Raw genomic sequence first — 13,361 nt, forward strand, 5'->3', positions numbered from 1 at the left:
AACTTAGACTGTGTCCAAAGATTTTTTTTAATTATCTAAATATGTGAATTGTTTTGTAGATTTTCTTTATTGTCCGGATTTGTAAATTGTTCAAATGTTTAGTTAAATTTTTATCTTGATATTCTTGGGACAACTAGACAAGAGATGATTTGATAATTTTTTTCATTTTTGTTTCATGGGTGAGCTTGTAAATTGTTTGGGAGAGGGGGGCCAAGTATGTTAATTTTAGACTCAAAAGTTTATTTTTTATGCTAATATATATATATTAAGGATTTTTTTTTACAAAGGTTGGCCCCCCCTCAGCCCAAGGTAGTTCCTGCTTAAAAATAAACATGACTACTACAAATTAAAATCAAGAACAATTCCTATATAAAAAAAAAAATCAAGAACATTTAGTAGAACAAACTTAGCTTAGTTTACAAACTTCCTCTATATTTTTTTATTGGACATGACCTTTAACAAATTTACTATTAAAGAGCATTTCCTTATTAGATTATTCATGCTTGTAAAATTTGAAAAAGTTTAAAAATTAATAACTATGTCATTAATCAAATATTTAAATTTCGAGTTTTTGTTATTTTATTTACTATTTGATATCATGCTTGCAACTTTTTTATCAAGATTTTTTATGTTACATTTTTTTTATTAGTAAGATTTGTTACATTATATGTTTGAACATCATTAAAGCGAAACGAGTACAAAGCAAAAAGCTTTGAGAAAGTGAATAAAATAGAAAGAAAGGAAAGCAAGAAACAAAGTTTTAAGAGAAGAAACCTGAAGGAATGCAAACTCAAAAGTATCTTAATGGCAACGCCCATCAGAGAAGAACATCAACGCAGTTAAAGAACAGGGGTGGAAGGAGAGAGTGCCTTGACTTTTCAAAAATTCATCCTCCCTTCTATATATCTGGGTATTTTGGGATCCGCTTATTTTGCTAAAACTGAAATATTTTTGCTGAAAGTACTGTAAATAAAAGTAAAAGTTAGCTAAAATAGTATAGTGAGATCTATGAATAGTATCAAAAACTGCAGTAGAACGCATGAATAATAGCAAAAATAAGTTGAATAGTAAAACAAGTTAAATAATTTTTACTAAAAACATGTAGTACATAATTTAAGTGTATATATGTGTGAAGCTCATTAGCATATCTTAGAAATATATAAGTAAATATTTTTTATAAAAATTTTCTTTAAAAAAAAATTCATTTAAAAAATTGGAGATATAGAATTTTTTTCCCTTTTAGAAGAAACAATAAATGTGTATTTCATGGTTAAGAGCTAAAACTCCTTTAGTTTTAGTAATGTTATATATATACTTGATGTAGGTAGAAACTTTGTTATATGTAAGAAAATTTCATTTGTTAGATCATGTTACAGACAAAATTTACTTGTGTGTGTATATATATATATATCACATAAATTTTTTTTTTTGTCATATATATAAAGATTATTCTTTGGATTTAATTTTTTTTAGCAATCCATTCAAAAACAAATAAAATTGAGGGTTGAGATTGAATTTTTTTTTTTGCCTTAAATTCAGTTTTGCTTTTTTGAAAGAAAGAGAGCGATTTTTCAACTTTTATGTGTGGTAGATTAATGAGTTGTACATTTTAAAACTCTGATAGAGAACATGAACGATTAGTTGCACATTCAATGAAAAGATTTGTTTTTGTTTTTCTTTGATAAAAAAATTTATTTTTATTTATTGGTTAGTATTGAGGCCTAGTTAATACTCTCACACATAAAGAAATATCTTTATTGGTTAAAATTTGGGAGCTAAGACCACATTATTTACTTTACAACTTGATTATAGGTAAGATTGTGATTTGTGAACCGTTATTTTCACATATGAACCTGTAATTTGTTTTTCTTCACTTGTACATGTTAGGGTTGTAGTAATAATTATGGCATAAAAGCTGTGTTTACACACTTTTTCATAACAAAAATGATATGAATAATAAATCCAAGTAAAAGTGATTTCCTCAAATCAAAACAAATCTTGCCAATCATTATGGAAAAAAGTTATTAAAAAAATTAGTATGTACTTGACATTACTATTTTTTAACCCTTTAAAATTTTTAGTTCATTGTCAACTTATAATATTAGTATGGAGAGAGTTTAATTTTACAATTGTATTTAGAATTTTTTTTTTTAATTTTTTATATAAACCAAATAGGATTCAATTAATGGTTGTTTTAGAACATTCAATAAGGAGACAGTTAATACAATTTGTTGTGGTCATTTTTAAATGCTTTTATGAGATACATGTGCATTTGTCACTTTTTTTCTCTTGATTTCAGGAAAAATAGGGGTATTTGGACTTTTAGTATATTTAATGCAACTTGCTATTCTGACAACTAAAGAAACTTAAATTAACCCCACCACTTATCCAAATAAATACTGAAACCTTCATAAAAAATTAAAAATTACATCATTTTGGTAATTTAATGGCTTGTAATACTAATTGACATACAAAACAAATACAACCACATTCATAGAAATCATAAAATTTAAAGTAGTTAAAAAAATTGTAGTGCATAAATAAAACTAAGATGATAACAATTTAAAAAGAAATAAAGGACAAAAAAAAAGTATTAATTTCTTTAACGTAGAAGCAATAAAGTTGAAGGTATTTGTTGAGAAATGGTCATTTTGGATGTAACCCAGGAAATTGCTGGGTCATTTCTTTTCTTCAGTCCTTTTGTTTAAAAACAAGGAACTATAATAATAATAATAACAATAAAGTTATTCGCGTGCACTCTTTTTCTTCTAATACGCATTGGAGAGAGAGAGAGAGAGAGAGAGAGAGATGGTGACAGTCGACTGGTTAGGTAAGTGGTGCGAATGTAAAGTTTGGTCGCAATGCAAACTTTAGTTAAGGACTACTACTTGTCAAAGGGTGGGTTTCCTTATAAAGCTGATGCAAATCTTTAGTTAAGGAGAATTCTTTTCAAGCTTATGTTATGTCAATTTCTTCATCTCTTCAGAGATAAATAACTTACGAGTTTTCTTAAATAATTAATATAATATATAAATACACACTTTATCCTAAAAGGCTTAAGTCTAATAGATATATGCTCAATTACATTATATTAACCACTCATTTTATTTATCATTATTCAATGTGACACTTTACTCACACGTGTAACCCAACAAATGGGTCAATAAACTCTCTCGAAGTTTAGTGAGAAATCTCTTCGTATATATTAACCATTATTTCTCCTCAAAGTCACTGCTCACTGGCCCAAAATTGTGGCAAAAGGAGTGACATCAAAAACTTTTTTTTTTTTTAATTTTGAATTTTTATAGGAGATGAAAAGTTGCTACTAAAACAAAATCCTTTCAAACAAAAGAAGATACCATTGAGAATCTTCATTTTAATCAAGCAAAATGATAAATCATGTTTCCTAACTACCAAGATGCGCCATAATCTAAGGTAATTCTACTTTAGAACAAAAGTGAGATACCATAGTGTGGGATTAGGCTCAGTATCTAGGGATTGCATTTTATCTCAATTCTTATAGTGTGTTCTTGAAACTTGAATAAAGAACAATTCTGATAGGAATCTTAATTATGAGTATTGGACTCCTAAGCCTTCAGTATGGGGTAATCTTTTAAGATTCCTAGAAATTATGAAAGTTTGGTTGCAAATCACATAAAGAAATTAGATATTTGAGAATCTAGATTCCCACTCAACCGGTCAACCTCATTTTTTAAAATGTAGGTATTTAAATTCTCATGCTTGAAAAAGGTTACATTTTTTAAAATAAATTGACAATTTTACCCATTACTCTTTACCCTTTAACAAATAGAAATAAATTAAAATATAATAATAATTATTAATTGACAATTCAAATAATTATTTTTGTATTATTCATGTCATTTAGAAAATGTTATTGATTGTTTCATGATTTATAGTTTATATTTTTGTTTCTTATAATTCATTTGGAGTGAAAAAAAAAGACTTGATACGAATCAAAGGATATTTTGAAAAAATTAATAATTCTTACAAGATTCCTAGAAATAAATCAAGTATGGCATCTCATATTCTCAAATTCTTATTAGATTTTTTATTAATCCAAACATAAAAAAAATTTATATTCTCAAGTATCGAGATTGCCAAACTTCACATCCTCTAGAATCTAAATGGGGAGAATTCTCCCAAACCAAACGTGAACAACAAACAATGAGATGACACTGTAATAAGGCTAGTGTTTAAAAGTTTTTAGTGCCAAAGAAACCCCTTAAATCGTGAGTTTAAAGTGAAAAGATCTGCTTGGAGTGGATGCGTACACAGAAAAGGGACTTCATCTTCTTGTAGGACTAAGGTGAAAGGTGACATTGTGGACTCAAGACGTGTTAGGTGTGCATGTAGTTACCAATTATTTTTTTTTTGATGAACATGTAGTTACCAATAATACACACACACACACACATATATATATATATATATGAAAAAAATAAAAAATAAACAGAAAAAAGAGTCCTCGTTTGTGTACATATTCCATAACGAAAAATAGTAGAACATCAAGCAATCTCACTCCAATTTGCACAACTATCCAATATGAGTGGTAAGTTTGACAAGTACAAGGACGGAGCCACTGTTGGACTAGAGGGGCAATGCCCTCCTTCACATCCCCCACCCCCACCTCCAATTTTTTTTAATATTATATGTATGCGTATCTATTTTAGCAATTTTGTTCTATAAATTACATTTTGCTCTCCCTAAATAATATCATTGATTCTTTTTTTTTTTTTAGAAATGCTATACTCACAAATTTTTTTACAACATCTATACAAATTGTTTTGGTAACAAATTCTTATTGATTCGTATATGGGCTCACCACTTACATAATTTTTTTTCTTACCAATAACTACTTATCACATCAGCAATTTATAAAAAAATTTGTAGATGTAGCATTTTGTTCATTTTAGTGACTATAAAAAAAATTATAGATCTAAAATCTAAAACAAAATATACAAGCCAAAAAAAAAAAAAAAAAAAAAAAATCAGCTCAACAACAAATATTACCAATAGTAAAACTAAAAAAAAGATTAATCAACAAATTTTATCAAAAATAAACAACCCTACCTTTTAAAAAATTCTAAACAAAAATAATTTTGTTCTTGTTAGAGATATGTTAGCCCAATATAATCGGCTCAAAGCTCAATCCTTCAAGTGTTATGGTTCATTGTAATACAAGAATTTATACTATACTCTAATATATATTGATGTAGTCCTTTAGGATTTCTTCCGTGAACATAGACCGTTAAACTGAATCACATAATACTCGTGTGTAGTAGTCTAGTAGAGTCAAAGGTTAAAACTACCGCAAACAACCAATAATAAAGCCACCCCTCTAACTCATAATTCTAACTCCATCTCTGGACAAATAGCCAATTACAATCTACTATATAACATATAAGATGGTTGTGAAAGTTAGCATAGAACCCACTGCTTATAAGTTGTCACATCCTGTTACATGTACGGTGATTTAGTGGCTTAGTACACAACTAAGGCAGTGATTCTAATCGATTAAAGAAAAAAAGGTTTTTTTTTGGGGGGGGGGGGGGGGGAGAGGTGGGTTATGATTCTATGAAGTTCCAGTGTCCTTTTATTTTTTACATGCTTTCATTCTACCCCAATTGCACAATTCCAAGATCAGGGGTATATAGGGATGCATGCTTATTCATAGAAATATATGGTAGTAATCAACTTTTAAAAGTCACTTCTGAATAAGAAATGAAAGAATGCAATCAATACAAGGCAATTTCTGAGACCTCTTCTTCCCTCAATAATACTCTTTAAGTTGTAACCAAAATCCCATGCCTAGTCTAGCCTTATTTACCACATAGCATACATTTGCCAGGATATCCGACAGTTTCTACATGCTATTTTCTAAGCCGCTGAACAAACTTTGCAGATGGTTATTCATAGTAATTAATTTGCCTTAAGTTGATTAACTATGATCTCTCTAACTGTCATTTCCAAATACAAATCAACTGTAAACACCATGGACACATTAGCTTCAAATAATAGCCCCAAATGGTACAAACACCTTGTGGTTAGGCATAATTTCATGGATAATGCTTTGTGGCCAAACAAGCAAGACAATCCATGATAGGTTGACCAAGGAAACAATCTCAATTACTTTACCCTTTGGGCATCCCTCACCTATGAATCCTACTGCTCAGCTGTGCTTTCTTCAGCATAAACTATGTTCAATTATTTACACCAGAAGGCAGCAAGTTTACAATTAAACAAAGCAAACAGCATTACATAAAAAGCCACCAAGTTTGATATATATATATATACACACACACACACACATACTTACCCGTTTGGTTTTGAACCCACAAAGCAAACAACATAACATGAAAGTCATCAAGTTTATGAGAACTAATTATTTAAGATAATGTTACACCTCATGTAATTCTTGATAAATATTACCTCATTTAATAAATTTTTAATTAAATTAATATTTTAAAAATCTTAATGTTGGATTATGTGTTTGTTTGGGAATAAAATAAATTAAAAAAAAAACTTTTTTGTTGAAAGTCTAAAAGGACCGTACATAAAAGCTAAAAGTTAAATAAAATAAGCTCATTGATTTCTTGCTGAATGTATTATAGAAAAGTTGGAGGATTGGAATAAGTAAAACATGAACTACTTTACTGTGAGACCTGCTAATGGTAGATTAAAATATGAACTTTTTTTTTTTGAGAGAATCCATATAAAAACTAATTTTTTAGGCAAATTATTTTACCACCCTAAACTATACTTCTAATTACACTTTACACCTTAAACTATAACTCTTGTTATGCTTTACACCCGATGTCAAGTTTGCTGTTAACTTGGACAGAAGAGTATAACACCACGTAAAAAGACTCAATTACTTATTTTCTCAAACCCCTTAAAAAGAAAAGAGAAATTACATTTTACCACCCTAAACTATACTCCCAATTAAATTTTGCACTCTAAAACTTTAGATTTTTGTCCAATAAGCTTGGCATTAGGGTACAAAGTGTAAAAAAGTCATAGTTTAGGGTGCAAAATGTGCATCTGAAAAGTTTAAGGTGCATAGTGTAATCTAAGATATAATTTAAGGTGGTTAAGTGTAATTTTCCCAATTATTTGAGCAAAAGACAATACAAAGCCAACCGGTCTTTTGACTAAGTTTGAGCGGGACCCACATAAAACCTTAAGTGACTAAGCTAGTTCTCTTACTAAGTTTTGAGCAATAAGCTAAAAAGCAAACAGAAAGTTTGAGTTAGAGAAATATCTCTTACACACATTTTTTTTGAACTAAAATTGTGACTTCAAGTCACAATTTCTCTGCAAAAGTGGTGTGTGTATAACATGTGTGCAACATGCATGTGTGTAATGGACATTGAACTTTAAGCAATATGCAACAATAAGCAAAATGTTAAAATAAGCTACTTCTTTTGCAAGACTCACATAGGACCTGCAAATGGTACATAAGATAAGCAAAAGCCAATTGATCAACAGTTCCCAAACACAGGCTACATTTCACAATAATGTTATTTACTATCTGATCCATAAATTTGCACTTTTTTTTTTTTTGTGTAGTTTTAAAGTTCAAAAAACTTGAAATTTAAGATTTTTATAGTTCAAAAAACTTGAAATTTAAAAATATTATAGATGAGATAGTTATTGATCTCTAATGAAATTTTGCAAGCAAGTAGGGAATAAGGATAGAATATAATGCAACTAGTGATTAGTTCAAAAACACATTAGAATAAAATTAATTAGTACAACATGAACAAAAGTTACATTAGGTGTATAACTTGAACCCAACCCAATCCATTAAACTTAATATTGATGAAGTCTGAATCATAACAACAATATCAAGAAGATTAACTACAAAGATGGTTATAATGGGCAATAACACTTTATTCAACATTAAACTTTGCAACTGAATATGATGTTGAACCAAATGTTATATTCAAGTTGAACTTGGCCTTAAATTGAGTACAAATTTAATTGGATCACAGAAACACTGATCCGGTGGAACCAAGATGGTCCTATTGAGCTTTTGAACCAGAAGGCACCTCCAACAAAATCATTAATTGAGACAACTCTACATTCTCGAATCCAGAAAATTTTTGAATTAAAAAATTTTGGCAAAAAACCATGATGGTCCTATTGTGGTCTTGGATTATTTATTTATTTATTTATTTATTTATTTTATGGAAGGTCATGGATTTATTCTAACAATTATAATTAGCAAAAAATACACAGATAAAGGTCTATTCATTTAATTTGTTCAATTTAAGATTATGGCCAGCCAGAGAAAGAGTTCTCAGAGTCTAGAAGCCATGTTGCTCCTGAGTTGCCTTCGAAGGACCTTTCCTGCTGCAGATCTTGGTATGGAGTTTGTAAAGACCACCTTCCTGACTTTCTTGTATGGTGCAACCTGCCACGAGAAGACATTTTTTTAAAGCTATAACGATCTGGTCATCATCAGCAAAGCAAGTAGCCAGCAGCTGATGCTCGGCTTGGGTTACAGCAAAAGAATAAAGTGTTAAAACTATCAATATATGAATACAAAATACAAAGTCAATATGGAATACCTGTTCAGCGACATAATCCATAACAGCTGCCTCAGAAAGTCTGCTTCCATGCTTCTTCACTACAAATGCCACTGGTATCTCCCCAGATTTTTCATCCAAGATACTGGGGGAAAAAAGGAATGATATTTATATGTAAGTTCATAACAAATTATTATAAAAATTTCAAGCAATTATACTATATATATGAACATCAGAAGTTGAAATTAGAGATGGCCTTTATGAGCATGTTTGATAGTACACAAGGCTTAATCTTCAGAAAATAAAAGTCACTCATTTAGTGTAGATTAGTTTTTAAAGAAGTAATGTAGTATGCTTGACTCTAATCACATCCCATTTAAATAAGATATAAACAATGTTATAGTCACTCCTTTATTGCACCTCCGTGTGCTTGATCTAGGGTGAACTCCTCTATAAACCCACAGAAAAATGCTTCTGAATTCACATTTAACTACAAATGCTGTTATCAAAGAGACAGGATATTTTCATCTTGACAAAATTTCAAAGGCCTTTTGATATACATTCAAATGCTCACACTTACGCTGTGACTGCAACATCAAGTATCTCAGGATGGGAGATCAACACAGCTTCTAAATCAGCAGGAGCAATCTGCAGAAGAGACATGTTATACACTTATTTAAGGAAAACTCATGCATAAATGTTTCAAAAAGGGCTGACTAGTTGCAAGAATAGATATTACTGTTCTTTAATATTGAGCTCTTTCTTCTAGCAAAACCCCCTCCCCCAACAAAGTTAAAATTATGCACACAACATCCACTTTGCAATTTAACATCATATGAAACAAAGAACAGATTCCTAAACTTACCTGAACAGGAGTAGGTGGTGCAAATTAGACGGCACAGAATCTAAACTTACCTGAAAGCCCTTGTATTTGATCATCTCTTTCAATCGTTCTTTTACAAAAATGTATCCATCTTGATCAATAGAAACGATGTCTCCAGTATGTAGCCAACCTTCTTTATCAACTGTTGCCATAGTTGCCTCCACATTATTCAAATATCCTGGAAATATGAGGGCAGAAATAATCTCTTGTACATCAGGATTATAACAATGTTGAATTTTGGAGATGAGTAATTCTCCCAAGAAGTTAACTGAATGGTGAGACGTACTTAAAATAAGAAGCTAAGCAGGTATGTGTGAGAATGATTTTAACAATGTTGTGTACGATAATTCAAGTAAAATGACAAAGAAACAAAAACTATGGATACCAGAAAGGAAGGAGCTATAAAATACCAGTTTACAGAAAAGATTTTGACAGAAATAGAAGTCTTCTTTTAAAAAAATAATAATAAGTAATATAACTCACACTTATGCACAGATTGCACCAATGACCTCAACCTCCACCGTTTATTTATGGGGAAGGAGATGCCATTCAGTCCAAGACCATTAGCAGACAAATGGAGCTCATAGGTCAAAGTAACATTTAAATGCTCATAGTCATAGAGGTGAGTGAATGGCACTTTCAACATATATGGACATGATCGTGGGAATAAAAAGAATTCGAGGTATCCAACATAATTAAACAAAAATTAAGCTGAAAAATAGGAAAATGATGTCCAACGTGAAAATATTTCTATTTTCATTTTTTGAAAAGGGCTATACCAGCATGACAAAATTTTTAAGAAGGAGAGTGACATAGATTTAGCAATTTATAAAATACAGATTAGCATTGACAGTACTGTACATAATTTTAAGACTAGAAACAATTAAGGAAACTGATGAAGCTTATTACCTTTCATGATTCCAGGTCCTCGTAGCCAAAGCTCACCAGTACTGCCAGGAGGCAAAGAGGAACCGGTATTCCAATCTACAACTTTAGCTTGTGTATTTGGAGCCAACAGTCCTATTGAAGTATAATTTCGAATCTTTTCAGTATTGAGGCCGCGGGCTCCTATTCCAGATGACTCAGTCATTGCATAACCCTAAAACCAGACAAAATTTACAACTGGATGTTTCCAAAAATAGAAGAAGCCATTACAATTCACCCAATAATAAAAGAACAAAATGATTGGGACAGTCATGATGCTATTACTAATTTCATTATTACCACAGAATTTAACTGACAGTTAGTAGTGAACCTTACTGCTTGCTGCAAATCAGATTCTTCTGTGGATACAATAGGTTTCCCAAGAATCAGAGGAAAAAGTAGGGATTCAACATTTTCACTATTTGGATTGTATGTCTATTAAAAATAAGTGCAATTTTAGATTTTGATTAAGACCTTCATCTAAGATACTTGGGTACATTTTAACATCTGAGATACCAAACTTCTGGTAGTAGGAATAATTACAATTGTTTTGTTAAAGGTCATTCTCAAACTTGGGGCTTCGTACCTGAATGAAATCAACATGAGGCAATGCCTGCTTTAAGTCCTCTACGACTTTTATACTACTCAGAGGAGCTGCCCCACAGGAAATCTGCTTCAAACTCTTCAAACCACTTCCACCAGAATCCTTTGCTTTCTTCGTCAAAGCTGTCAATAATGGTGGGACAAGTGGAAAGTGCGTGACTTTATATCTATCAATGGCCTTTATCACCTCATTCAAATCAAATTTCTTCACCACAACAATTGAAGAACCCACAGAGAACAATCCTAACACAAATATTGCCAGCCCGTATATATGAAACATTGGTAAAACAGCTAAATGCACATTCTCCGCACTCGGTTCATGCGGGTACAGTGAAGCCTCGAAACGAATAAAGAGCTCAACCATTGCTATAAAGTTCCCATGTGTTAGCATAGCACCTTTGCTCACCCCAGTAGTCCCAGAGGAATAAATTAAAGCCACAGTGTCCTGCTGCTTAATCACCGGCTTAGGAGGCAAATCAAAATCACCAGAAATGAGCTTATAGAAAGCTGAAAAACTAGTTTTCTTCCTATCCAAATTCACATTATCAGGTACCCCAATTGCAGGAACACCAAATGATCGCAATGTGTCAACTTTTTCAGATGCAGTAAAAGCTAGGGACGCATTACAATCAGTTACCCGTTTCTTGATCTCTGGTGTACTACTGAGAGGATTCATGGTTGTAACGATTGCGCCTAAAGACGCAATACCCAAGAAAACAATAGGATAGTAAATGGAATTCGGCAACAAAACCAAAACCACATCACCTTGTCTGACACCCATACTGTGGTAGAGGCCAGAGGCCATGGCTTGGACCAAGGGGTAGAGTTCTGGGTAGGAAATGGAAGACCCAGTTGAGGAATCAATGAGAGCTGAGACCCCTCTGTGTTTGTGGGAGAAGATGAAGGAAACAACATCAAGAAAAGGATCTGAGGGGACAAATCTATTGGGGAACGTGCTGGAGTAGATTCCAGTCTCTGGCGAGTACCATTGTGGGTGGGGTTTTGGGTTTTTGATAGTCATTATTTTTGGAATTCCACTAGTTTAGTTCAGTTTGGTTTGGTACTCATTCTCCATCATATGGCATGGCAGTTTAAAACTAACTAGTGTAAACCAGAAATAGGCTATATTTGTTATACATATGTGGCGCGGAGAATAAGTCAGGGACAAAGAAACGTTTTATTACAACTCACACAGATAGCTCCAACTTTTTTAAGAATTGGGTAAGTACAATTTTCAAAAATAGCATTGAGCAACCGTTTCAATCAAAATTCAAAACTAAGACTTCTTTCTCCTCAAAAAAAAAAAAAAAAAAAAAACTAAAAGAATTCTTTAGGACTGTGGCACAAAAGGTGTCTCCATTTTTTGAACGAGCAATGTTAGATGCTTCATAACATTTTCGTGATATTTAACTTTGCAAGTTTTTATTGATTTTTATTTAGACATGCTAAAAGACCATGATTAACTTTTATTGGTTTTCATTTGGACCTACTTTTAATATCATTTTTTTTACCGGCCACTGATAATCTACCACATTAGCAAATTGAAAAGTATTGTCAATTTTTTTTTTTTTTTTTGGGTCCATAGCCAAGTTTGAAGGATACCTTATCTTCTCGAATATCATTGAACTTTGACATGACAGACTATAATTAGTTGCTTATAACTTCCACAACGCATTCAACATGAATTTCACAGTTGGGTGCTTGTTGTGCATGTGCATGCTTGTCCAAGAGGAGAGGAGATATGGTCAAGAGTCATAAAAATAACATAGGCAAAATTAAATTGAGTTGCCGATAGATCTGGAGACGCTCATGAAAGACATTGGAAACTAGATCATTGAGAGAGTATCTAATCTAATCTCTTTTTCTTTTTCTTTTTTTGAGAAATATCTAATCAAATCCAATCTTTTAATCTAATACTATATATAGTTGCAAAAGCCTAAGTCAAGATTCTATCATGTCTCGTGGTTGGAGTTTCCATACTTGACATGTGGTCAAATTTTGTATATATTGATAATGATTTGGATAATTGATTTCAATGGGCACAAAATGATTTGTCTATCTCAACCTTTGTTTTTTTTATACATAATAGAAACTCTACTCTAGTCTAATATAAGTGTATATATATATATATATATATATATATATATATATATATGAAGCTCCATTTTAAAGACTTGAACTCCAACCTTATTATTATTGATTTGTTTGCTATGAGCTAATAATAAATGTTATCCCAAAATTGCTAAATAAATATGCCATTAAATGTCCACTATTAATCTCATTAAATACGAGTAATACTTAGATATTTCCGAAGCATGGAAAATGGTGTTCATTTCTCTCACATTTATTGTGGGGTCCACTTATTAAATTCATAATAGGGTCCACCATGAATGTGAGAG

The 13,361-nt window shown here is 31.4% G+C and overlaps 1 protein-coding gene across 1 annotated transcript; it reads right to left on the reverse strand.

Moving 5' to 3' along the window:
- Window positions 1-8,194: 8,194 nt before the first annotated feature.
- On the reverse strand, window positions 8,195-12,043 carry LOC142614115 (4-coumarate--CoA ligase-like 6). Its single transcript, XM_075786662.1, has 6 exons — window positions 10,946-12,043; window positions 10,345-10,534; window positions 9,468-9,613; window positions 9,133-9,200; window positions 8,595-8,697; window positions 8,195-8,437 (listed from the first exon to the last, which is right to left on the reverse strand). The coding sequence occupies exons 1-6, from the start codon at window positions 11,981-11,983 to the stop codon at window positions 8,324-8,326; spliced, it is 1,659 nt and encodes a 552-aa protein (XP_075642777.1). The 5' UTR covers window positions 11,984-12,043; the 3' UTR covers window positions 8,195-8,323.
- Between the last annotated feature and the right edge of the window lie 1,318 nt (window positions 12,044-13,361).

Source organism: Castanea sativa, chromosome 10 (assembly GCF_040712315.1).
Source record: "Castanea sativa cultivar Marrone di Chiusa Pesio chromosome 10, ASM4071231v1".
Lineage (NCBI taxonomy): Eukaryota > Viridiplantae > Streptophyta > Magnoliopsida > Fagales > Fagaceae > Castanea > Castanea sativa.

What these genes read in the sequence shown, in the direction of transcription:
- LOC142614115 (XM_075786662.1), bottom strand. Translation starts at nt 11,983, where the DNA reads ATGACTATCAAAAACCCAAAACCCCACCCACAATGGTACTCGCCAGAG. An exon ending in AGGACCTGGAATCATGAAAG is followed by an intron (nt 9,614 to 10,344) that starts GTAATAAGCTTC and finishes TCATATTTCCAG; the next exon opens with GATATTTGAATAATGTGGAG. An exon ending in CTTGATGTTGCAGTCACAGC is followed by an intron (nt 8,698 to 9,132) that starts GTAAGTGTGAGC and finishes TTTTTCCCCCAG; the next exon opens with TATCTTGGATGAAAAATCTG.